The following is a 24,714-nucleotide window of genomic DNA, read 5'->3' as shown; positions in this document are numbered from 1 at the left end:
GAGCTTCACAAATGTCTAATCTGGTAAGGTATATGTACCGTAGTTATTGTTCAAACACTTCACTGTTTCCCCATTGTCTGGTTTTAGCCCTATTTGTTCACACTTGTGACACTTTCCAACTTAAAAGTAGAAAAACGCAGCACCAGTGATGATCGTTTTTTTTGTTTGTTTCACACCACTCTTTGGAGTCCAGTGGAAGATTTCTGTCAAGTTTGCACATCCCCTTTGTCAAGTTTCTTCCTTATGTCCAAAAACATGTATTTCATGACTCTGAAATTGCAGACTGGTGTGAATGTGATTGCCTCAAGGATATACCTCGACTTTCAACATCGTTAGCCAAAAACACAAGTATTTTTAAATGCTGAAAATCCCACGAAGAGCAAGATTAGCTTTGCAATTCTTTAAAAAAAATTCAAGCTTCAATAAATCTCTTGAGTTCCAAATGGTGCATTTTTTTTCCTCAGTAAATTCTAACCATCTGCAGACTCTGAGGTTTCATAATACAGTATACACACAGATTGATCATGCAGCCACGGACAATAAGAAGCAAAACCAAAGTGAAAGACAAGGAAAAGTATTTTATTCAAAAAGAATTCACAGTTTCTAATGGCACTACATATTTTGTAGTAACTCACTCCTGTTTGAGAATACTGTGCAGCTCCACAGAGGACTGACAGAGAGAAAGAAAGGAAAAAGGAAGAAGAAGAGAGAAGATAGCACTTGACATATAAGGTAGAAAAACAAAAACAAAAAAAAAGGCATGAGGAGTGATACAAAGTGCACACTGAGCTGCTACTTCTTTTGCTGTTATGATGGGTAGAAGCAGATCCCAAGTAGTCTTTATCATAACAAACATGCACGCACACATGGAGCAGACCAAAATGTCACACATGTTCAAGTGGACACAAACATCACACACATCCAAATGTTAAAAAACAAACAAAAAAAACAAAAAAACTCAGGATTTGCTCAGCTCATGAAACATATATAATCACATTAATAGTGTTCCGAATCAGATCCATTTATGCTGCGTTCCCTTTATTCAGCAACAGTTCATTTCATCCTCAAAACGCCGTCATTTGAGGTGGAGCAAACACCAAGAGAATGAATCAATGCAAGGACTAAAAACGTAGGGCGTAAGAGAGAGAGAGAGAGAGAGAGAGAGAGAGAGAGAGGATGCACAGAAACATTAAGGGGAAAGCTTCTCGCGCGTCTAACGGGAACATGGTAGAGTGGTTAATAAAAGCAGGCATCTTACGTCATCTCCACTGAGAAGGTGGTGCAAGTGGGCTGAGGGTGGGGAGTGGTCAGTCTGGTGAATAACATGTAGAGGGAAGTTCTGCCAATGCTGGTTGGATCGGCTCTGATGGGAGAACGACAAGCACGAGGAGGAAAGAGGTTCTGTCTCTGTCAACATGCGTAGGAACCCAGCTGCTCGGAGCCGCTCCGAAACTGCATGCGTCAGGAAAAACAAATACTCCTCTCTGTCACTACTTCATCCACCCGCAGTGTGTGAACTCATGTTACTGCAGGAAAATCATTCAGCTCATCCGACTAAATTCAATCATCTCATCTAACTAGGAGGTTTAAACAAGCACACAGAAAGACGGTAACGAAACAGCTTAGCCCTTTCTACTATTTCCTCCTACCCAGCAGCACTGAACAAGCACAGGAGCAGCCGTGTGACGATCCCAACAGAAATATTCTTTGTGTTGGATATAAAATTAGACTGCTATCACCCATGTTTCAGACTCCAGCTCAAAGCAATTTGAAGCAGTTAAAGTGACGTTGAACGTTAAATTAAGAAGAAAGCCACGTGTCAGAGGCCTCTACTGTTTCTTCGTGTGCCAGTACCACCGAGTAATATTCATGAGGAACAAACATTCATGCAGGAGCAAACTACAGTGACACTGCAGGACCGACAGACCAGTGGCTAGATTTAAAAAAAACAATCTAGTCATTTAAATAAATAAATAGATAAATAAAACTGGTCTGTCCGAGCAGTCTGCAGGGTCTCAGTAGATTTTGTGTGTGTGTGTGTGTGTGAGTGTATGTATGTCTGATAGAAGTGTAAACAATCAGCTCAACAACAAACCCAAGCCCTTCATAGAGAAGCTGTTGTTTCTGACCTGCCTGTGAAAATAAATCCCACACACGATAATAGCAGAGGTGTGGCAAAATGTGATGGAAGCAGAACAATGTGTGGCTTCATCACGGTCCCAAAGAGAAAACATGATCGTCTTCGTGTGCTGCATGAGCAAAGTTTCAATCGATAGCATAAGTTAAACAACTTCCTGTGGGGGTCCACAGATGGCTGCTTCTGTATTTGTATTACAAGGGTAGGTAGAAAATTCAACTGGGACACGAGGGCTCTTTCACACCATGCAAAATTATTTTCTTCATTCAGCTCTCACAGCTGGTTCGGAACAGACTGACAGAGACAGAAGAAGAAGAAGAAGAAGAAGAAGAAGAAGAATCTGGGACATTGCACAGTTGAGCACTCTGGTCCCATACAAACACCTGTAGTTACTCCAGAACAAAACGAGGATGAGAAAGTAATCCGTCATGCTCCACGGCTCTCCCACGCGTCATCCCACAGAGCATCCTAATACTTGTTGAATAATTGCAGAGTTGAGGTCAGGCCTTCTCCACACTGAGCTCAGAGTGGGAGGAAAAAAAAGTCACCGGTGCTCGAGTCGTCATGGGACAATGTGCTTATCCAGTAGGGACCCAAAAAAAAGACTGTCAGGATGGTTTTGACCTGTATTGATGATCCTCTCCCCACCACGGCGTCTCTCCGCGCACAAAAACAATCCTTTACATGTCACGTTTTCAGAATCAAAAGCTCTAAAACTGATAGAAAGGCACATAACCGTAAACAGGTCTTTGACATGAGTGGATGAGGATTTCATGATGTCGAGCTACTGCTGCTGTACCCACTTCAGTTCCATGGTGCGCCTGGGGGCTCATGGGAAATGTAGTTCTTTGGGCTGTGATATGACCGTTTCTCCCGCTCAAGTATGCTACAGTACTGTGTGTGTGTGTGTGTGTGTGTGTGTGTGTGTGTGTGTGTGTGTGTGTGTGTGTGATCAGACAGGTCCGGTGACAGCCGTCACCCCTATGGTCCCAACACTCATCTCCTTGTTTCCCTTCATAAGCTGCTGCAGGCTGGGCAGGGAGCCGACGCCCCCCGGGGCCATGTGGGGGAAGTGCAACTCCGTCTGCCGGGACTTCCGCCGCTTCACGGAGCGCTTCTCCTGACGGGACTTCGCGGGTGGCTGGCTGAGGGGGAAGGAGAGGCCGTGGCCATTGCACATGCTGGCCGAGGGGAAGATGGGCGAGGGAGGGGAGAGGCGGCTTGTGTACGACTCCTCAGAATGGGTGGAAGAGCTGCAGCTGGTGGTCTCTGGCGGAGGAAGCTCCTTAGGGGGGCACGCGGGCAACGGCAACACTTCCTCTGTCGATGGAGGTGGAGGAAGCGGTACGGCAGTAGGGGGAAGAGGAGGTGGGGGAAGTGGTGGAGGGGGAGGGGGAGGGGGTGGAAGGGGCAAAAGTTGAGGGGTGGGAGGTGGCGCTGGAAGGCATGGCTGGAAGCCATTACATTTGGGGTCTTCATTTGTGAGGAGAGCAGAGGGAGCGAAAGCCTTCAGAGTCTCAACCTTGTCCAGTGATTTTGCTTTGCAACGTTTTTTCTGCAGAAAGAAAAAGAATAAAGGTGGAAATTTACTTTAAAAAGTATAAAAAAAACCCCACAAGACCCATTTAGTAGCATGATGCCACATTAACCACTTTTGTGCTAGATACTGATGCTACACACACTGGTCAGAGAAGGGCAGGAAAGTTTCACAGGGAATGATGGAGTTCAGGAACAGGAAGATGTAAACTCTATCAGTGAAATTACCAATAAACAAAACTACTCTCGGCAGAAACAAGTGCCGTACAGTGAATTAGAGCTATGGGTCGCCATGCTTCATTCACCTCACCCAATCATCTGGTGAGGTGAATGAAGTGGTGATTTTTACTGGCATACACAGTTTCAGCAAAGAAGTGGTTAAAGGATTATTCGAGACGAGCTCGAACTGATCACTCCACTGAGCTCAGAAATCGCTGACTGACGAAGAGGTCATTCCCTGCTGTAACAGATTCACTGCACACACACTGACCGAAACTAAAAACACACAGCAAGTCATTGGTAATTCGGCCATAACGTAGCCAGCAGACACTGTACCTTTTTCTCTGGAGAAAACCTTAGAGGTTCTACAATGTACAAGTCATCTGGACCTACTGGGGAGGGGAGAGAGGGGCCAGGTTAATGGTGGAATGGGAAACAGGAAAACATACATGTAACAAGCATGAAGTGACCTTGCAAGTAGTTTTTATGCATGAGAGAAATTTTTTAAAATTGCACTGATCTTAGTCTATTGTCATACAATTACACAATTTCACTAAAACTGACATTAACACTAACTTGGAGTCACAGAAAAGCGCATGTTATTACCAATTACTACTTGCAAATGTCTACCATGAGCCAGCAAAGCATTGTGCTCTAATAATACACTCCTTCAGCCTGCATATGGACACAAGCTGGCAATGACAGGCTCTCACCCTCAAGGGCAAACGCTCCCACACACACATGCACGCACACAGTTGAGGGATAATGAACAGCAGGGGGAGTTTCAAGTTTCATGAATCAAAGACTTGATTCTTTTATTGCTTGTACCAGCCTCTCCCTGTGGGTGTGTGTTGCTTCAGGCACTGACAAACACCACCGCTTATGAGCCACTACAGGCCGGCAACACAAGTAAGAGACACAGTGAAGGTATAGAGAGTGAGCGATGGAAAGAATGAGCACGGAGTGTTTGAAGACATTTATACTGTAAGAGCTGCGCTGTTCTAAAGCAGCTAAGCCTGAAAGAGTCGCGATTACATGACGGGTGCAGGACGTTGTGACTGTAGAGCAACTCCCTGCTTTACTGATGGTTCAATGTCAAAAGGGGGAGAAATGACGAGGGGGAAAAACAAGGAGGTATGCTTGGAGAGAGTATTGTGTATTGTGTGCACGTTCCAGTCGCAGGGAAGAGCTCTTACCTTCTGTAGAGGACAGGTGGAAAGACTTGGAGCGAACAAGTGGGCAGGTCACCCTGCGCTTCAGGCTCATATCGTCATAGGAAGAGAAGCATCTGACGAGGAAATAAACATTGAGAGAAGGTTGTTCATGCTGTGACTAGTCCAGCTTCTTACAGTATAAGTGGAAAGACAGGACCAGCGGCATGTGTTGGATAGACAGCAGAGAGGATGAAGAGAAGAGTCTAAGAACTGGGCTTGAGCAATACTCAGTGATCTTGATCCAAAGGTTATGGATGAAAAATGCATTACTGATTTGAAGCAGTGTGCAGACAGGCATTCACTACCAGGGAACTGAACATGTTAACACTGTTACAGTTGACTTTCATTTGTGGGGCTAAAAATTGAGCCCATGTTAAAAAAAATCATAACATATGACATTTTAAGGTCAAGATGTGTTTTTAGGGTAGAAAATCTTAAAGTCGTGGTCAGAGTTATGTAAAGTCAGTTCCACGTTAACTGAAGGTATGAGTACGGAACACGTGTGTTCAGTTTTTACAGAGTTGAAAATCGCACTAAATGACATGACACTGGGGTTTGACCTACCATATAGGGACCAGAATTCTCATGTTTCTGAGGGGTGAGATGTGATTTTAGTGCTAGGATTTCAATCAGGGTAGACTGTGTGTCAGGGTTAGGGTCTGGGTTATGTAGTTCTTATGTTTAAGGAAAGGACTAAGGGACAAAGCGCGCGATAGAGCACACGTGTGTGTACGTGTGTGCGTGTGTGCGAGTGTGTTGAGCAAACCTCTTGGGGCTAGGGTAGTGGTTGCTCTTGGGCAGGGCAGTAGTGTTGGTACTGGGGCTGGGAGATGAGCCACGGCAGCACTGCAGACACAGCAGGAGTCCCAGAGAGAGACACAGGACCAGAGAGACAACCAGGTAGCTCTGCCGGTCAGACACCTGCAGAACAAAGGCTCAACAGTCAAATTTCATTTACAAAAATTTTTTTAAAATAACAAAAATTCTAAAAGACCAAAATTTATTTCTTATCTAATGCTGGCTGTAAATACTGGCTGTATTTGTGAGTGTGTGAAACTGTCTGTATGCCTGTTCTTTGACAGACTTGTGACCCCCCTGAGCCCATCCTGCCTTCATTCAGTTAGTTGGAATATCCAGTTAGTGCAGCAATATTGAAGGATCATTTGGATACTTGCTTTTCTTGCAACAATTAATGAAATAACATCTGTAATTTTCTTACGGTCTTGATTTAATAACAACTCATTTGTATGTTCTGTGTAAATCAGTCCTAAGTATATTTTTTGGATATTATTGCAGCTAGAATCTAGTTTATTCAACTTTTCATTTGTGCTCCCGGTTTTTCCTGCACTATCCAGGAGAAAAAAACATGGAAAAATGAAGACACAATCCAAACACTTCTACTTTCATTTGGAAAGAAAAACTTTGCTGCTGTACAAGTCGTGTGGCTTAGTCACACAATACTGTGTAAGCTCTCCAAAATGAACAAAGAACTAAGCTTTGTGTAGATTACAATGCATCTTACCTCTCTCTGCAGCTGGCTGACAGTGGCAGTGAGATTGAGCATCAGCTTAGTGACGTTTTCTAGCTGGCTCTGCAGCATGTGAATGGAATCCGTCTGTTTCAGGTCCTGTTGTGTGAAAAACAAACACCAAAAGGTGATCAGCTGCCTGTCGGTTCTATGAAGACAATTGTAACATTCATGCATGGATTATTTCTGCAGCCATGAATAATTTGCAAAAAATGACCTGCTCCTCAGCAATGCGGGAGGTGTTTTGCAGCTTGATGATGGTCTTATTAAATGCTCTCTGCATCTCCTCCATCTGTTTGCGGTACCTGGAGATCGTAGAAGCAACATAATGTAATTAACTTGAGGGAAACTGGTTTAAAAATAATCAGTCATGTGATCATGGCAAGTAAACTGGTAGAGTTATGTTTATCTTTAAGACAGAAATTATATGTTCACTGTGTTCTGTGTCTTCACCTCTGACTGAGCTCCTCCAGGTATCTGCTGGACAGGCTCATGTTCATCTCCAGAGCTTTGATTCTGTTGTTCAGCCTCATGAACACACTCTCCTTCTGGCTGGAGCCGTGCACGGCTCCGCCGTTTAATAACACGCTGTTCCCATTACCGCCTCCACCATTATAATCTCCGCCGTTTTGCAGCTCTGCATAGAAATCAGTGGCCGTTCGGTGGATGTTGCTATTCCCATTAGTGCCCAGGAACTCATCGTCCACTGGGTCCTCCACCCGATGGGACTCTCCCGTCTGCTGGAGAGAGTCCGCGTGCTCTCCGTGCATCTGAGAGTCCAGGACATTCCGTCTGTGGGCGTCCACGCCGTCCGTACTTGACTTTGCTACATCTGTGTGGGCGTCAGCCGGCGGGGGAGCTGCTGGTAGCTCAGTGGGAGGTGGGATCAGGTCTTCAGGCCGCGATGCGGTGGGAAGGGGCTGCACGGGGTGTTCCTTGATAGGAGAAACCACGACGCTGACAGGGGCCGTCTCGGAGGACAGAAGCTGTGAGAGAGAGCTCAGAGAAAGGGCGGGGGTAGCACTGCTCGCATGCTGCGTCTCGGGGATGGAGACAGTCTGGAGGAGCGGAGTGGGGACGGGATCCAGGGCTGCATCTTTAACTGGAGGTAGGAGCTTCTCCTCGTGGGTGGGGGTGGGTCTCGACAGGGAGCTGTGGATGTCTGAGAAGCTGTGAGGGGGGATGTTGGAGATTCTGCTCGGCTCGAGGTTGATGCTGAGTTCAGGAGTGTGCGCATCAGGCGTGTGTGCGCTGGGATTGGTGTCAGTAGTGTGTACCTCGAAAACAGGTTTGCCCTCACTGTGGATCTTAGGCGTGGCCTCGGGCTCGGGAGCTTTCTCTGTAAGAGGAAGAACCTCTTGAAGTGTCGTCGGGACTCGAACTTGGCTCAGTGAGGGAGTGTGATCCATGACTCGGGTGTTCACAACAGGCTGAGTCTGTGTTTGAGAACTCAAATGTCTCTTTCGGAGGCTGCGCAGTCTCTCTTTGGCCAGCCGGGCCGAGCACCAGCGGTGAAGCAGCTCGGGCAGGGTGGCCATGCAGGACAACGACAGGGACGAGAGGGTGGAGAACGGACAGTACGCCTGGCTCTCCCGCTGATTCCTGTCTGCCTCCTTCCTCGTCTCCTCCTCTCTCTTCTCCTCCTCTTCCTCAGCCTCCTCCTCCATCAAAGTGACAGTTGACTGTCTGGGTTCTTCATCTTCCTCCTCCTCCTCTACCAGAGTGACGATCTGCCTGTCCTCGGGACTGTCGGACGGCGAGGGGGGAGAGGCTGAAGTGTCACTGGGAGCATTTAAGTCCTCCTCAATGGCTGGCTGTTCGGGTTTTGCAGGTTCCAAGCTTAAGGTGGAAAAAAAAAAATCATGAATACATCAAGACAAATGTTCACACATTTGTTAAAATAAAGAAATAAAGTTTTATAAAAAAAAATTCTAAACTCTTATGCTAAACTTCATATTCATTGTTTTTTTTTGTCTGTGCTCACCCTGTGGGCTCACGAGGGGCTTCAGCAGATTCAGCTGTAATGCCTTTGTCTGACTTTTTAACGTCCATCTCTGCCGTAGTGTTGTCTAGGAAGTGGACAAAAAGCACAGCAGTTAATACAGGAACAGTGCTGAAGATCACATTTGGTCTCAGAATATGTTGAGGCCCTGGTCTGTCCTGTGCGGGCCGCTGGAGACAGAGTGCAGATTCAGAGTGTGCGGTGTGCCGTGCAGATCCAAGTTTGACGAAGGGGGGGAAGAGAAAAAAAAATAGTGTGAACCAGTTTGGTCCAGTTTGAACTGATCTCTCTCCTACAGTGCCTGACTTGCTCTGAACAAACGAACGGAAACTGTACATGAAGTGTACCTCCAGAGACCTACATTAAACAGAGACACATCAAAGAACAATAAACAGACTCGCGCTCAAACATAACATTCATTTTCAAAGGATTTTCTTATTTTAACATTTATCTTATTTATAACATAATGCTAAAAGTTTGGCAGATAAATATATCTAAATCTATAAAATGTATCTAAATAAGTAGTTTTATAAGCTTCAACACAGATGACAATGTCGGTTTGAGACCTGAAAATGTTTCCCTAATTTAACTCCACTGAGTGAGAACTCTCTCCGTGGTAAACAGGCCCAGGCGCTGGCCTGACGTCAGAGCTCCCCCTCAGCCCGAATTGGTCTGACTTCTCTGTCAACAAGTAAAACACGGGACGCCAGAGTGCTGCTCAAACACTGCTGGAGACCCCCTGCCAGCAGGCACACAAACATCTGGCTGTCCCAGCACATACATACAAGAACCTCCAGACTGCGCATATGCTCTCACTCCACTGAAAAGAAAAAGGGAAAAAAAAAAGTGACCCAGTTTTGGAGCCAGTTAATCCAAACAATATGTGGTGGAAAAGATGTGCTGGTGGCTTGAGATGTAGAAAGAGAGAAAAAAGGCAACCGCACACTGTATGTAACAGCAGAGAGCAGGAAAAGAGGAAACGCATGCTGCCCTTTTATATGAAGTCAGTATGTCTGGGTCTGTGATGACAGTGTTACTCTTGGTTCTAACTGAATTTATTCACATTACTTAAGTACTGTTTGGATCTGCGGAAAGTGCTACTCTTCACTAGCTCTAAGAAGCAAATGTGTTACATGACCAGAAAATGGGTGACTCACGTTAAAGACTCGCACCTAATCGTCAATGCAAATGTTTAAATTATGCATTGTTACAATGGAAAAACCTGTTGTGCTTGCACGTGGCCTTGAGATAAGCAGCGGTTCTTCTGAGAAAAAAAAAAAAAAAAAAAAAAAAGACCTCCGAGGGAAGCAAGGTCAGAGCTGGCTGTAAATCATGTTAATTATTGTCTGCCACACATCCCTGAAGACGTCGGTCTTATTCAGAAGGTAAGACACCAGCACTGAAGTACTTCTACAAGTTCGCTTCATCCATAGCAGACACTCGGCTTTATCATTGCAATCATCCGACAACAGAAAACAAAACTGCAGCACAACAACCAGCAACGGAAATAGGAATGACCTTTAAGTTGCACTATGCCATTAAATCAGGAAAGATGCAGATAACCTTCATAACATTAGCTCAGACATTTTCTTACACATGGTAAAAGGACGACGGCTATATACTGCGTTTCGGGGCTTTCTGCAGCTTCAACGTGCGTCACACGATCCGTCGCATCCACCCGTTTCCACACCATTGTGACGACTGCAATGCAAGTCGCTCATGCACCACTGGTCTAAACTTGTTTTTCAGTGTTTCGCACAAAGACCCTTCAACACATGGACAGAGTGAGACGAGGGATCAGATCACCGATCTTGCTATAGGAAGAAAACCTGCTCTACCACCTGATTCCATACTGCAGTCACTGAAATTACAGCCGACAACGTTTGGTCAAAGTGAGATTCTTGTTAAGGAGCAGCTCTGTGGGGAGAATATATATATAAAAAAAGGAGAGAGTTCTGTGTTTGAGAATCTGGTACCTCGTCCGGCGCCCCCCTCCAGCTCAGGTTTGCCTCCCAGCACGTTAGCAGCAATGTTGTTCACCATATTCAAGATGGCATCTGCAGAAAAGAAACACACATTGGCACTCTCAGAGGAGATGCTCCTGGAAGAGAACAGCTTGAAGCCAAACATATTTGTTTTTTCTAACAAATTAAATGTGGTGTTTCTCGTCTAACCCCCACTGTCTTTCCTGATTCTACTTCCTGACTTCATAATTAGTTTTTCCTTGACTTATTTTTTTCATTTTTAATTTTCTCCAGACTTCCCCTTTTTGTTTTCCAAGCCGGCTCAACTGGAGAAAACAAATCCTGTGCTGCTTTTCATGGATTTAAAGTGAGAGGCCCTGAGGCCTGTTTGTGTGCATAGTATGTTTGGGGGGTTGCTCTCGTCCTCACTCTGCTAAATCAGGAGACATAAGGGCTCCACTGTGTGCGCATGTGTAGTTTAGAGAGAGAAAAAAATTCAAGCAGTAAAATTTCTGCAACCCTACAAACCACAGACTGTGTGTAAATGTGACACCAACTGGCTTAAAATACTGGGGAAACACACAGTTCTGACCCACTGGAATGAGCCTGGCTGAGTCTGTGGAGTTAAGATTTGTTTGATTGGGCTGCTGCACAAACCAGTAACGAGACAAGGGCCAGCAAGTTCTTCACTGAGATCAAGACAGCAGGGAAAGATTAATACAGGACAGTCCTTTTCTTTTTCTCTAAAAATAAAACATAAAATATACCCTTCTGCAACACACAGCTACAGAGAGACAAACTATTTGTAACTTGAGTAGATGTCATGAAAAATGTTGCTACGAGCCATCTTAGCTGCTACAATCCTATTCTGTCATCAAGGATCTGATTTTTTTTTTCTCGGGACAAAGAAGCCAGACAGCCTGAATCCCAAACTTCCCATTTGGTCTGACTCCTTATCTTCTGATAATATCCCCAGCATTGTTGGGACATTTTGCTGAAATCTAACCCCATCGTGAAAAGCTGCAGGAGCATGTGTGTGTCTCGTGTGTACATACTGGTTGCTGAACCCAGCAGGTTCTTTGAGGCCTTGTCCTCTGATGGCTGGTAGCCAGGTGGATAATCTGAAAACAAGGAGACACAACAGATTTTAAGCGGAAGAATAGAAATATAAACCTTTAGACACGCCAGCATTTTTCTATTAGCAGATCATGTTTCGATGTGTCTAACCCATCCTGCTTTCTAAAAACTAATAACCTGCACATCCTCCTTTGGTGCATCCATAAACTCCCCACTTTTCTTTCCAAAGCCATCAATCCCTCCATTTCCAAGACATTTCACCATCGCCTCTCTCACTTTCCCATCAAACTGTCCAAGAAGAACGCTTTCTCTAAAGTAGCTTTTCTCAAATGCAGGACCGAAATTTATGAAAACTTTCAACTTCTCATATAAATTCAGTGACAAGATGGTGTAGCTTGAACCTGTGATAGTAGAATATGAAAAAAAATCGCATTGTGTCAACACAAAAACAAGTTTTATGATAAACCAAAACAACTAGTGAGTGGCAATGCTAGAGAGGGGAATAATCACTTTTATACTCAGTTAGTGCTACTTTAAACCAAAGCGCTTTACTACAGTAACTTCAGACTCTGTTTTCATTCAATAAAAAAGTCAAACTACTGAGAAGTCATTTCAAAAGGGCTTAAAACACGTAGCTTCAGCTTTGTATCCATTCAATGAATAAATAAGATTGTCCTGTTAAATCTATTCAGTCACTTATTCAAGCATCGATCATAAAGCTGACATAGCAATCACAACATTTTGTTAACAGCCATTTTTAACAGATTCACTTGGTGTGTTCATGCAACTACCGAAAATTCTGTGAAAATCTTCACTTGCTTAATCTAATACAACTAACACGGTACTATGGAGAAAAAGTATTTCTTCAGTAGCAGTATTTATACTCAAACTCATAATAAATTACACAAAGTGAAATTTAATCGGACTCAAATATCCAACATTAACTTTTCTTTTGATGACCTCCTCAGTAGGTAAATGAAGCAGCTCTCACTTCAACATTTGATGTAACTCTGAGTTTAGAGCAATTAATGGGAAAACTGGACGTGTTTTTTCCTCCTTTCCTCCCGTCTCAAAGTCTCAAAGTCTAGTTTTACCAGACGAGGCTCAGTGTTCAGTGTGTTTGTGTGTTCAGCTGAACATAGCTGAGAAGAAACACAGAAGGTTAGAGCTGAGTTCATCACAGAGCTGAACCACAACTGAAGAGGCTTTTTCAGCCTGCCATCAAAAACACCAAACAGTCTGTGTCGTGTCTGCATTTCTACATGCTTAAATAGCATATAATTTAAAAAAAACAACAAAAAAAAAACAACTCTGCAGGTCTTCCTCTGTGGGGTTGAATGGTGCGTGTCAGCCTGCATTACAGGCAACCATTGTTTCATCATAATTGCCATCTACTTTTTTTTTTTCCCTAAACATTTTTCTCTCTGGCTAAAGCCAGCGACCCACTGAAAACACGTCTGCAACCACCAGTTGAGAAACACTGTCCTAAGGTCATCCTCCTATATCCTGTTCACATCCAGTAAACAAATCTGAATATCTTCAGCCTCCTGTCTTATTAGTTAGGATCACAGTCTATAACACATACAACATAATGAATCTCACCAGCGCACGCCCTCAGCTCAGCTGGGATCCTTTTATTACAAGACACTCCTGACACTTTCCTCTATGAAGGACAGCTGCTTCCCCGATCACTGGCTTAAATGCAGACAACAAATCGTTGCCGTATGTATGAAAAATAAAACGCTATTCACATCTACCCTGCCTGCACTCTCTTTCACATCTCCCTCTGCTGAAAACGGGGATAAAGCAAAATCCTGTTATTGCAAAAACAGTCATGCCTTAACGTACATTTTTTTTAAACCGACTGAGAACCCCAAAATTTAATCTGTCTTTCAAAGTGTTATGCATGTATGTGGTGGGCAGAGAAAGAAAAATCATCTCACCAAAGTCTTCGTCCAAGTATTCTAGCCTCTCAGACGGGTACTGGGAATCTGCTATCTCCTCATACTCCTCCACCATGCTGGTACCAAACACCCTACACACAAAAAAACACACACACACACACACATACAAATACTTTGTTACATAATCAAACACACTGAAATAAACGAGGCTAAAGGTTGGAATTATCAAACAGCATAGGTAGCAAAACCACTCGGTGGGATTGATATGGCTCCAGGACCTGGGCAGATCAGGGCACGTTTGGAGGAAGAGCAAACAGTGTAGATTGTAAATGTGGACTCAAATCTGATAAAACAGCTGAAGGCAAATAAATTAAACTGTAGATAGATTGATTTTTTTTCCTCCAGTGGATGTGTGCAAACAGGAATAGTACTAAATTACTGATTTGAAAAAGCGACGCAAACTTTTCAGTGTCAAAAGTAAAGCATTTACTGAACATGCCTCAAAACAAACATGTGGACTCATGTGTGTTTATGGGAATAATGAAAAAAGGTTCAGTAGTTACACAGTAGCTATGAACTCATTGTGTGACCTCTGCAAGATATATTTCATGGCAAAGTGCTCAATCAAATTCGAGTTATTTGTCATACCTGATGAGACTAAGAGGACAGAAGTGTTCGGATCCGAAATGCGAGAGGAGTTCAACCTGAAGGACAAATAAAAACCAAGACACTGAAAACAACAACAAGCCACATGATCAAACCCCCAAAATCTCCAAAAATGTAATTAACCCAAAAACTAGGGCTGCACGATATGAGTTTATCATGCAAAACATAATATAGTAATGTTGATGGAGTCTTACAATTCCAATATATTTTAAGCCAAATAAACACTTAAGATTTGATCTATAAGACACTGACGTCAATATGCTTTGGCATTTGAACCTGGAAGGAAAAGTCCTCTGTCTCTTCTTGGACCCAATTTTAACCAAATGCAAGCTGCACTAGTTTTGTGGCTTTTCTTTTTCCTTTTTGTCGGCATGCTCACTGCAGTGCAGAAGCTGACCAGCTTTTGATTTATTAATCTTTCTTTTCATCTATTTCTATACTTCTGACTTTTTTCTGTTTGCTTCACTTTAAACTAACTGCAATCAGTTGTCAGCATAATGTACGGCAGCAAAGCTACAGCTAATTATCCAAATGTGGACACATTCACAGTGTATTGAAACTAAATATTTATTGCAGCTCAGTCAGTCTTTTGCAATACTTATATTGCAAATGTCAGAATAATGAGAAATTTACAACATATCATGCAGCCCTACCATAAACCCACAATCCACCAAACACTAGAAGTACAGGTTTATTGTTACAGTCTGTGTGTGTGTATTTGTCTTTACTGTTTATTCACATGCATTAAAGATTACGCAACCCAGCCACTCCAGTGTTCGATCATTAAAAGCGTGTTTTCAAGCCCATCACAACCTCTTACATAGACAGAAGAGTTCTAACCTTTATGTACTTGATGAACATCTGATGCGAGAAGAAGACAGAAGATGGACAGAATGAGAGAGAAATAAAACAAGAAAAAGTAATCAGTGACAACTGATTCAAGCTATAGGGAGAAAAAAAAATCAAGATATTGCGAACAGTTCAGCTCAGTCAGAAGACAAATGCTCTGCTGGCATATACAAGATTATTGTTATAATCTCATTCCACAGGCAAGATAATACAGAGATGTTTCTAATAAGCAGCTAGACAGATGCACAGGGAGACAGAGGGACAGACAAACTGAGCAACAAGCTCTGGACAGATATATTAAAAGAAATCTGAAAAACACATATTGGATCGCAGTGCCAACAAAGCAGATCACAGTGAAAGCCTCTGGTTAAAAAAAAAAAAAAATCTGTTTATGTAAGAAAAACAAGTGTTTCAGAAAAGTACAGATGAATCATGGTAAGCTCCTACACAAAACACCCACACTCACATGAAAAGGGGCAATTATCCAACATTAATCAACCTCTGTTTTTTTTTTTTTCCTTTTTTTAAACAAGGTTCCATTGAACATTTGATGAGTGGAATGTGAGGAGACAGACCATTAAGAAAAACATGAAATAATTCAGTCTGGCATAATCACATGTATTCAACTTGATACAAAGCAACAGACATGGTATAAAACACAGCTAAAGGTCTTTTACTGCTATAATCACAAAATAGGATCAATCAAGTCATAGTGAGCAGATTGTGTGAATCTATGTGATGAGATAAAAGTAATAGACTCAAAAGTCCAATTGCAGACAAAGGGATGTGGGCTCAAGCGGTGAACTTATGTTGAGATTTTGCACGGGTAAAATAAAAAATAACATAATTCACACAAGACAGACAACATAAGATTTAGGATTGTCTGTTTAATTTTTCACTGAGATACTGGAACACAGTGAAGCCTGAACTACAAGGTAAAAATCAGATATTTAATAGTTTAAAATTCTAATTAGAAACAGAAAACTACAAATTCTGTCAGAAGGCAAACATTACATCAGGCCACACAATGACGTGATGTCCCGAGTGTCCTAAAACACTCTGTATAAATGTGCCTCTGCCCTTATGTTTTTCACAAGTCTGTTACACCCTTACGTTTACTACTCTTTATTCACTCATGGGACGGTTTACTGGACGCCTTGATGGCATCGTGATTGTGCCATGAAATCATAAGAGGGCCTCAGGAGCTTGAAATACAGCTTCCGCTTGTGTCTCTGAATGCTGTGACCAACTGTGATGTGCTACTGTGGTTGACTGAAGACATTTTTCCTCTGTGTGAAGTCAAAACGGTTGTAGCGGCAAGAAAAACAGGAGTACCTTCACGTATTTAGCATACAGCTGTTCATCAAGAGGGAAGCTCTGGACTATTCTCTCATCTCGGGCGTGGAACGTACCAAGCTTCACCCACTTGTTTGTCGGATATCTGGGGGAAAAAAAAAAAAAAAAAAAAAAACTAATGAGGAGAAATTTGTGTTGCACTTACACTGGACTAGAATTCGGTTGATTTGAATATGAAAGGCTTTCATGTTTCCACTCACACATCATGAGTTCTAGTCATTCACAACAAATTACTAGAATGAAAACAGGATTTGCAACTAACTTGTAACACAAGACGTCTCTAAATTACACATTGCCCTGTGAAAACAGGCCGACTTCAGGGTCTGAAATATTGTACATGAAATTGTTAAGCAAGGCTCTGCGTACACAACAAAGGGCTTACCTATCACTGATAGAAACTAAAAAGTCTTTCGGCGTCGAGGAGAAGAGCTCAAAGTTAGCAATGTCGAGCTGCTTCACTTGAATTGGCTCACAGAGCTCAATCACGAACCTGCAGAGAAATAAATAAAATGAGGAATTTATATAAAGAAAAACATGTATGAGTCTTCAATTCACATCACAAATAAAAACATGGCAGTAATGTCAGTCTAAGTACCAGATTTTGTTGCTGCAGGGATTTAGCATGTAAAGGTCCATATTCTCCATGAGAATAGCTGAAGTGCTCTGAAAAGAAAAAGAAATGAGTTCAAATCTGGTGAGTTCAAATCAAGCGTTATCACCAGGTTCCAATTAAAACTGAACTGATGTGCTCATATTATTGCTATATTATTAAAACATCATTTATTTATTATTATTTATTTCACAACTGAATATAGCGGTGGAATACGGCGTCACCTTGGCCTCATTATTGGCAGAAAGTATCTTGGCACCACACTCCACAGAAGCGTAGTTATTCTTAAAGTTTTTCTGGACCTTCTTCACTGAATGGGGACTGCCATTCGTTGAGGTATGAAGAGACTGACCTGGAAGGAAGGACGCAATGCATTAAGGCTTACTAGTGGTCAAAACGTGGTCAGAAGTCTCAACGCTGAAATACAATCTACAGTCATGATGCATATTGTGCAGTGAATTTAGCCTGGTATCCCAACACAACGCCTGCTTGCTTTGTGAATAACTGGAGTATCAGCCATTCTATATAAATTTTTATACTGTAGCATTGAGACAATTCTATAAATCAGCCTTTAAAAAAGTGTTACCTGACAGGAGCTAGGGAGATTATGCAACACACACACACACACACACACACACACACACTCACACACACAGTCAGCTAACCATTGCACATGGCATGCACAGTGGCAGAGACATGAAAGGTAGATGAAAGTAGCAATAGACAAAAATAGAGCACAAGGAAGTAACTGACATGAAACGAAAACTGAGAGAAAAATGAGAAAAGAAAAAGGGGATGTCACATTAAACCTGACATGAGAGGCCTCTTTTGTTTGCAGAGAAAAGGCTGCAAACTGTGCCTGAGCTGGCATAACAAAGTCACATTATCAAGCCACGTTGGAGCTCAGCTCTGTCAACCTCTGCACGCGGCCCTCAAACAGACCCTCACGTGCCTTTGCACTTCAGTCATTGACATGTTGTCTCCACTTGCTGCCGTGTGTGTCCATCTAAATGTGTTTCAATAATGTATGCACGTACTTTTCTCCTTTTCCACCTCCATGACTTGCTTCTTCCACTCGTCAAAGGTGGGGATGTCCTCTTTGCTGGGCACTGAGGGGTCAGTCTCTCGAGCAATGCTGGATTCTCCTGATTCTCCAGCCTGAAACACACCGACAGACTGCATGTATTACACTCATAAATAAGGTGATTGGAGGCGACACTTCTAAGAATACATAGACACATAACACAATTATGGAATCGCTGATCCGAACAAAACTAACAAGACTGATTAGTGTGACTGACTCCTTTGGAAAATTTCACGTCACGGCCAATAACGGGCAAGCATTTTGTATGGAGCAATTAAAAGTTTTCCATCTACAGCTCACGGTCATCAGCGAGTGGCTGGATGCTATCGCATTGAGGTGCACTGAGCTGTGAGTAATGTTTTGATGGCTTACATAAGTGCCCTTTCGGAACTCACGACAAAGTGTCTGATCCTAAAAATCCACAGACTCAGACAACTGTTTATGTAAAGGCTCCAGCAGCCCGACAAACAGATTAATCATCAGATATTAGCCCCAGAAAGACAAAATTATGTCCGAATATGAAACAAGCACAAACTTCTGATAGTAAGCACTACCTCTTCTATACCCAGATCTATACCCAGATCTTTCTTTCACCTTCAACAGTGAAAAACAACTGAAATCAGCATTTTCAGAGCAAAACATCAGAAGGATGCCCTTTAAAAACAGATGTGCTCATAGATTATTCAACAATGCTCCAGGCAACCAAGCCAGTCACAGGAGCCCTTTATTTTCCAGGACAGATGAACAGAGCTAATGACCCACAGCATCATTTAGCAGGTCCTCATGCTTTCATCCTGGGAAAATGTCAGTGTTTGTCCATGGCAGCTGTTTCAGAACTTTTCTTTTTTTGTGTGTGTGTACAGGATCACATGTCCCAATTACGTCACCTGAACCATGTATATTGACTCTTCTGCATTCAGTGATTTTTCTACCCCCAGTTCAACAGTCAAGTCTTCCTTCATGGCCCAGACCTATGTAAAAGACTTCTTCTTTTGCAGGCCTGTATTTAATCTGACATTCATTTGAATTAATAACTCATGTTGCATATTTTCTTTCCGACAAGCTGAAAGCGCTTTCTTGTTTGCAGGAGTAAAAGACAGGAAAATAGATGAAGTCAGGATATTCGAATTTGTTTCAGTAAAGCACAGTAAGTGAAAGGAAGGCTAGTGAAAGAGATGAAGAAGAGAAGAGTGATTTCTGTTCGAAGGGATCGAGTCAGGCTGAAGCGGGGGGTCTACAGGATTGTAGCATCAACAGCATCATGTTGTACAGTATAGAAACTGAGGCAGTGACTGAAAGAGGCTAACTGGGGGTGGCAGAGTTCAGCACGGCGAGGCTGTTGCAGAGTGAGAGGACGGAGACAGATGACTCATGTTGGACAGTTTGTAGGAAACTGAGAGAGATGAGGCTAAGCTGGCTTATTAGTCATGTATGCAGGTAAGATAACATCTACGGAGGGAAAAATGTGCTTAGGACGGGGCAGCCAGGTACAAGGAGAAGGTCACTGAGGAGATTCATTGGCGTATTTAAGAGAGGACATGCAGTAATTTGGGAGGAAGGAAGAGAATAAAGGAGATACAAAAAAACAAAGAGAACAAGATCGACTTGCTAAAAGACTTCAAGGTTTTTCTGCAATTCAATGCAATTTTTTTTTGTGTGTGTGTGTGTGCAGTAAATTCAAAATCCTGAAAGCATGTGACAAACCTGCTGTTCTTGATGGTGATGAGAAGCGTTACTCTCCTGGTCCATAGAGGGAGGCCCATCTTCCAGCTCAAGCTGCTGCGGGTCCTGCTGCGGCTGGTCCTGCTCCTGGTCCACTGGGTTTTTAGCGGACTCTACTTCTGCTTCAGGAACAAAGCTGTGCCTCTTGTCTGACTGCTGGTCCTCTATGTCAGCCTCGCCCATGCTACAGAAAAGACATGGGGCCAATGTGGTGGACAGGAAAGAGAAAGAAATAGACAGGGGAAGAATGAGTGTAAAGAAAGGCAAAAAAAAAAAAAAACAGAAACAAGAAAACACACAATTAAGTGTGCAGCAATGTTAGCTATATGATGCAAAAAAAAAAACAAAACAAACAAACCCACAATTTTAATTTTGTTTGGCAGTTTTGACAGTCCTTTGTTGGAGCAGGCAAAACAATGGAAAACGGAAAATAAAAATAATTTTTGAAAAAAAAAAGCAGAAGTAAGTGGAGAGCAAGGGGAACGGTCGACGGTTGCGCACAGCAGAGAGGTGCAGCTTGTACCTTGATTACCTGTCTCTGCGCTTTGATTGGCTTCCGGTGGTGAGAAACTCACCTGAGGAGCGGGCTGCCAAAAGGGGAGTTTTCACAGGTTGCCAGTTCGGGGGAAATGACCCCGCACTGTGAATCAGAGTGCTCAGCAAAGACAAAGCTGTCTACTGGGAGTTCATCTCCTTCACTGGCAACCCGCACTGCACTGAGGGAAAGAAAGGACATGGCGTTTACCACACCTCCTGACACTGAGAGGGTAGAGAAGAAAGGGTGGGAGAGAAGGGGGATGGGGAGAGGAGAGAGGAGATACATGACACAGAGCTAAAGAAAGAGGGCATGGCAGGGAGGGAGAGGGAGAGAGAGAGAGAGAGAGAGAGAGAGAGAGAGAGAGAGAGAGAGAGAGAGTGAGAGAGAGAGAGAGAGAGAGAGAGAGCGGGAGAGAGAGAGATGATGGGCAGATACAAGGGGATGGCGCGGCCGCTCTCTGCTGGGGCAGCTGATGCGCACGTCTTCATGTGTTGATTCAACGGTCCTGAACGTGAAAAGGATGCCAGGGGATCTGTCCACTTATCTTGGTTTAAGTTTCATGTCCACAAGAGAATCCCCTCAAAGTTTGTGTCATTCGCGACTAAACCAGTTCAAAAAGTTCACTGTGCATGAGTAGATCCATGTCACTTGAAAATGTTGGCCACCAGCTCCATGAAGAGCAACCGGAAACTTCCCAGGATGGATGTGAGTTCTCCTTTCAGTGTCTCTTTCAGTTTTCGGGTGAATGAGAAAATAAAACGTTTGAAAATAATGAAGATGATAATAATAATAGTGATTAAAAAAAAAGCTAAGAGAAACAAAAGTTAACCCACATAAATATTAAATAAAATCCACATTATAAAATGAGACATTGACACTGTACAAGCAGTTTAAACAGATTTCACCTGGACTGAATTGAAATTGGCTTTAACCATTTTAAGATCAGCATGCAGTTTATATCTTTACACTCTCAGGCAATTATGATTTGCGACTGCAATGCCCAATGCGACTTGTTTGTGGTTAAAGCCAATTCACGTTGCCAGAGACCAGGTCTGTGCGATGATGGAGTGACGCCGAGCTTACCCTGTGTGGGCGGGGACAGCACTCTGTGAGGTAGGTGTGTTTTCAGCTTCATCGGGGGATGTTGCTGGATGGGCGTCCAGTCTGGGATTTGTAGCATGGTGGGCATCGCCAGAAGTCTCTGCGGATGCGTCAGTGGACACTGGGCCCTGTGCTGGGGCTGGTTCTGGAGCGGAGGACACAGGGGCTTCCTGGTCGTGGTCCTGGGAAGGAATCTGCAGGTTCAAGTCGGCCTGCGGTTCCGGGGTGGGTTCTGGCTCAAGGGCAACGGGTACAGTGTCAGACTCTGGGTCTGGCTTCTTCTCTTCCACCTCAACGTCCTGCGGATTCACAGTCTTGTGAGAGAAAAACAAAAGTCGGTGAAGGTGAAATAATTGGCAGTACATAGGCAAATTTAGTGCACTTATAAAGAACTTGTCATGTGAAAAACATGCTTGATTCTTTTGCTATGAAATAGTATATATTGTCCAACATTCACTAAAGTAACCTGGTGTCTCTCACATGTATTCTTCAAATTAGGAACAATATGTGTGACGTAAGGTATATACATATATATATATATATATATATATATATATATATATATATATATATATATATATATATATATATATATATATATATATATATATATATATATATATATATATATATATATATATATATACACATATACACACATATATACATATATGGCATTTGTATAATGCTTTTTGCACATAGCAATACTTAGTGTTTGTTTTTATGTACAGTATATTACAAGTGTAATTTAGAGATATTATCTTTGTTTGACCAATACCTGGAAAGGTCTGGGTAGTTGCTGAATGATTGTTATTACCTGTTCATGGTGTATGCTGTGCTTTGCTAGCTTCTCTAGCGCTGCTCTCTCTGTTTCTAGTCCCATATCGTATGAGGTGTGTGTTGTCCATTCTTCCACCGCCTTGAAAAAAGAATAAGAAAAAAAACCCTTGAAGTTTCTAATCAGATCAGCATGATGATGACAAAAAAAACCAAAATAATTACAGGATTAAATCTGACAGCAAGTATTTGCAAGGAATTGTTCATTGCAAAAGTGCATCTCGAATACAAAAAAGGTCAGATGTAGAAGACCCTTCCGGCTCAGAATCTGAAAAAGCGTCTTGTTGCGGACAAAGACCATGTTATCCGACCGATGACAGACTGCCAAGCCTGTTAAACTGCTCTGGCAGGCCTGTTTGTTGCTGGACCCTATACAATGATTCTCCTTCTTCTGTGCAAACAAATGCATACCAACACACACGCAGCCCCCAAATGATTATTCATTTTGGTGCAACTTGGAGGGTCCATTCATAAGAAATGGGGGATATAACCTTCCGGACCAAGGCCTGAGACAACATTAGCTCGTTTCAGGTCGTCTTTGCCTGCAAGATCACTTGAACTCTCCACATTCAACAACATCCATAGACTCAAAATCAGTCTGCAATAATATTCAATGACCAAAGCAACAAGAGACCCACAGGCTCTCGTAACTACTGTTCGACTAATTACTCCGCCAGATTATGTGATTTTGACATAATCAGCAATTGGCTCATTATTTAAATACCAAAGCAAAAAGTACAACAAATATCTGAAAACACTGTTGGCAGCATTCTCAATAGTGTCTGCTGGGTGTTGCATAACATTGGGAAATAAGCCTGGTAATAAATTGTGAGTTACCTGAAAGAGAACACGACAATTTAAATGTCGAGCGTTGCGTCATAATTTGGCAATAAGAGTCATTGTAACCAGATATCTAACACATTGGAGTTGGTTGGGAGATTAAAGTCTTTGACATTTTGTTAGCACGTGGTCCGAGAGTGTTAAGACAGTCAGATAATGCAAACACGTTGTCTTTGTCAGTGGCTTCCTCCACATGACCATGCAAGTGCAAAGTTTGCCTGAAACCAAACAACAAATAACTGCAAGAAGGCAAAGGATGGACAAGCGGAGTCCACAGCAACAGATGATTATCAGAGCAAATTATTCAATACTTACATGACTCGACATACAAATCTCTAATTTAATCTAAAGTGAAGCTCGGACTACTGGTCAAGGAAGCAACCTTAAGAAAGACATTAAAAGTTTCTGTGCTTGTGTGAGTTGGTGACATCAATGTGTTGTCCTCTTTCGGTAGTTTGGTTAACTTGTGCTAGTTAAGTTAAAGGTTACTTAACTTTTATGGGAGAAGTTAAAAACCCCTATCAGTTGACCACTGCTACACAGGACAGGCTGAACTGTCAATCATTAAGACCTCTTGATGTTTTTCCCCATAAGGACTATGATCTTGACGATGTGTAAATAGTCTTCATTCCAAGTAACTATTTGCCTGGACCCAGATCTAATCTTCTTGCTTCTAATTTGATTTTTACTGTTGTGGAGTGTCCTGACAGTTTTCTGAGATTGCTGGTTGTAAAAATGGACAGATAAGGTAAAATAACTGATATGTTGTTTTTTCCCCTCTATCCAATGGGTGCTCTGCTAACACTGGTAATGCTTCCAGTCCAGCCACGGCAATTAAATGATAACTGTCTATTCCAGTTGTCTCTGAGTTTTCAGTTCCTAAGAATGACACTGCTTCCTGAAAAATCCCAGCTCCTGAGTATCAACAAAAAATATACACTATATTTCATTCACAGGGATGCTACTCACAATCAAGGATGAGTTGTGTGGATGAATTATTAAAGTTGTCAAAAAAGTGAAGATAGTAATTAAAAATGGATGAAAGATTAACAATGTGCCATGTTGAAAATTTACATCACGTTTACTTGAACAGTTTCTGCTCTAAAACTTATAAAACGGCATGGAAGCCAGCTCTCCACAGCCACTAGACCACAGAGCAACTTAATAATCAGAAAAACCTCCTCCCACCTTGTTTTGTGTGGAGTCCTGCTCCGGCTCGTGGCTGTCATGGTCTCCGTCCTGGGCAGACGGAGTTGGGCCAGACAAGCTATGCTCTGAACAGCACACATATTGACTTGGGTACCTGAAACACAAAAAGTGGAATATTCATTAGTGGAACTAATCACTGTCTTCAAAAATAACGTGCATCTACAGAAGTGAGAAATGAAGTAGGTTTCAAGACACATTTAACACTTTTAAAAACTTTACTAACAGGAAAGTGCTCGTTTTCTTTTACAGCCCTCTGTATGAAATCTTGTCCTCTACGGTGAAGGCACATTTCATTCTCTTGAAGGGTGGGCCACCGACACG

At 42.6% G+C, this 24,714-nt stretch overlaps 1 protein-coding gene across 4 annotated transcripts in view; it reads right to left on the bottom strand.

Annotated features, from left to right (window-relative positions):
* Window positions 1-563: 563 nt before the first annotated feature.
* suco (SUN domain containing ossification factor) overlaps window positions 564-24,714 on the bottom strand; it is a 44,727-nt gene continuing 20,576 nt past the window's right edge. Inside the window, exons 2-24 of one of the 4 annotated variants that reach the window (XM_030083504.1) lie at window positions 24,373-24,487; window positions 22,325-22,426; window positions 21,490-21,821; window positions 20,444-20,584; window positions 19,851-20,052; window positions 18,100-18,220; window positions 17,287-17,414; window positions 17,048-17,115; window positions 16,835-16,942; window positions 16,432-16,537; window positions 15,088-15,108; window positions 14,230-14,285; window positions 13,621-13,712; window positions 11,656-11,721; window positions 10,613-10,693; window positions 8,619-8,703; window positions 7,088-8,473; window positions 6,852-6,939; window positions 6,629-6,733; window positions 5,873-6,027; window positions 5,089-5,180; window positions 4,229-4,284; window positions 564-3,692 (exon numbers count right to left, since the gene is read on the bottom strand). In XM_030083504.1, the coding sequence (XP_029939364.1) occupies window positions 3,090-3,692; window positions 4,229-4,284; window positions 5,089-5,180; window positions 5,873-6,027; window positions 6,629-6,733; window positions 6,852-6,939; window positions 7,088-8,473; window positions 8,619-8,703; window positions 10,613-10,693; window positions 11,656-11,721; window positions 13,621-13,712; window positions 14,230-14,285; window positions 15,088-15,108; window positions 16,432-16,537; window positions 16,835-16,942; window positions 17,048-17,115; window positions 17,287-17,414; window positions 18,100-18,220; window positions 19,851-20,052; window positions 20,444-20,584; window positions 21,490-21,821; window positions 22,325-22,426; window positions 24,373-24,487 (4,309 nt within the window). In that variant the 3' untranslated portion in view covers window positions 564-3,089. The remainder of the gene's footprint in view (window positions 3,693-4,228; window positions 4,285-5,088; window positions 5,181-5,872; window positions 6,028-6,628; window positions 6,734-6,851; window positions 6,940-7,087; window positions 8,474-8,618; window positions 8,704-10,612; window positions 10,694-11,655; window positions 11,722-13,620; window positions 13,713-14,229; window positions 14,286-15,087; window positions 15,109-16,431; window positions 16,538-16,834; window positions 16,943-17,047; window positions 17,116-17,286; window positions 17,415-18,099; window positions 18,221-19,850; window positions 20,053-20,443; window positions 20,585-21,489; window positions 21,822-22,324; window positions 22,427-24,372; window positions 24,488-24,714) is intronic. The other 3 variants (XM_030083505.1, XM_030083506.1, XM_030083507.1) reach the window with 3 other exon arrangements.

The sequence above is a fragment of the Salarias fasciatus genome, chromosome 23 (genome assembly GCF_902148845.1).
Source record: "Salarias fasciatus chromosome 23, fSalaFa1.1, whole genome shotgun sequence".
NCBI lineage: Eukaryota > Metazoa > Chordata > Actinopteri > Blenniiformes > Blenniidae > Salarias > Salarias fasciatus.
Note: the sequence above shows the minus strand (reverse complement) of the source record. Positions and strands in the feature narration are given on the sequence as shown.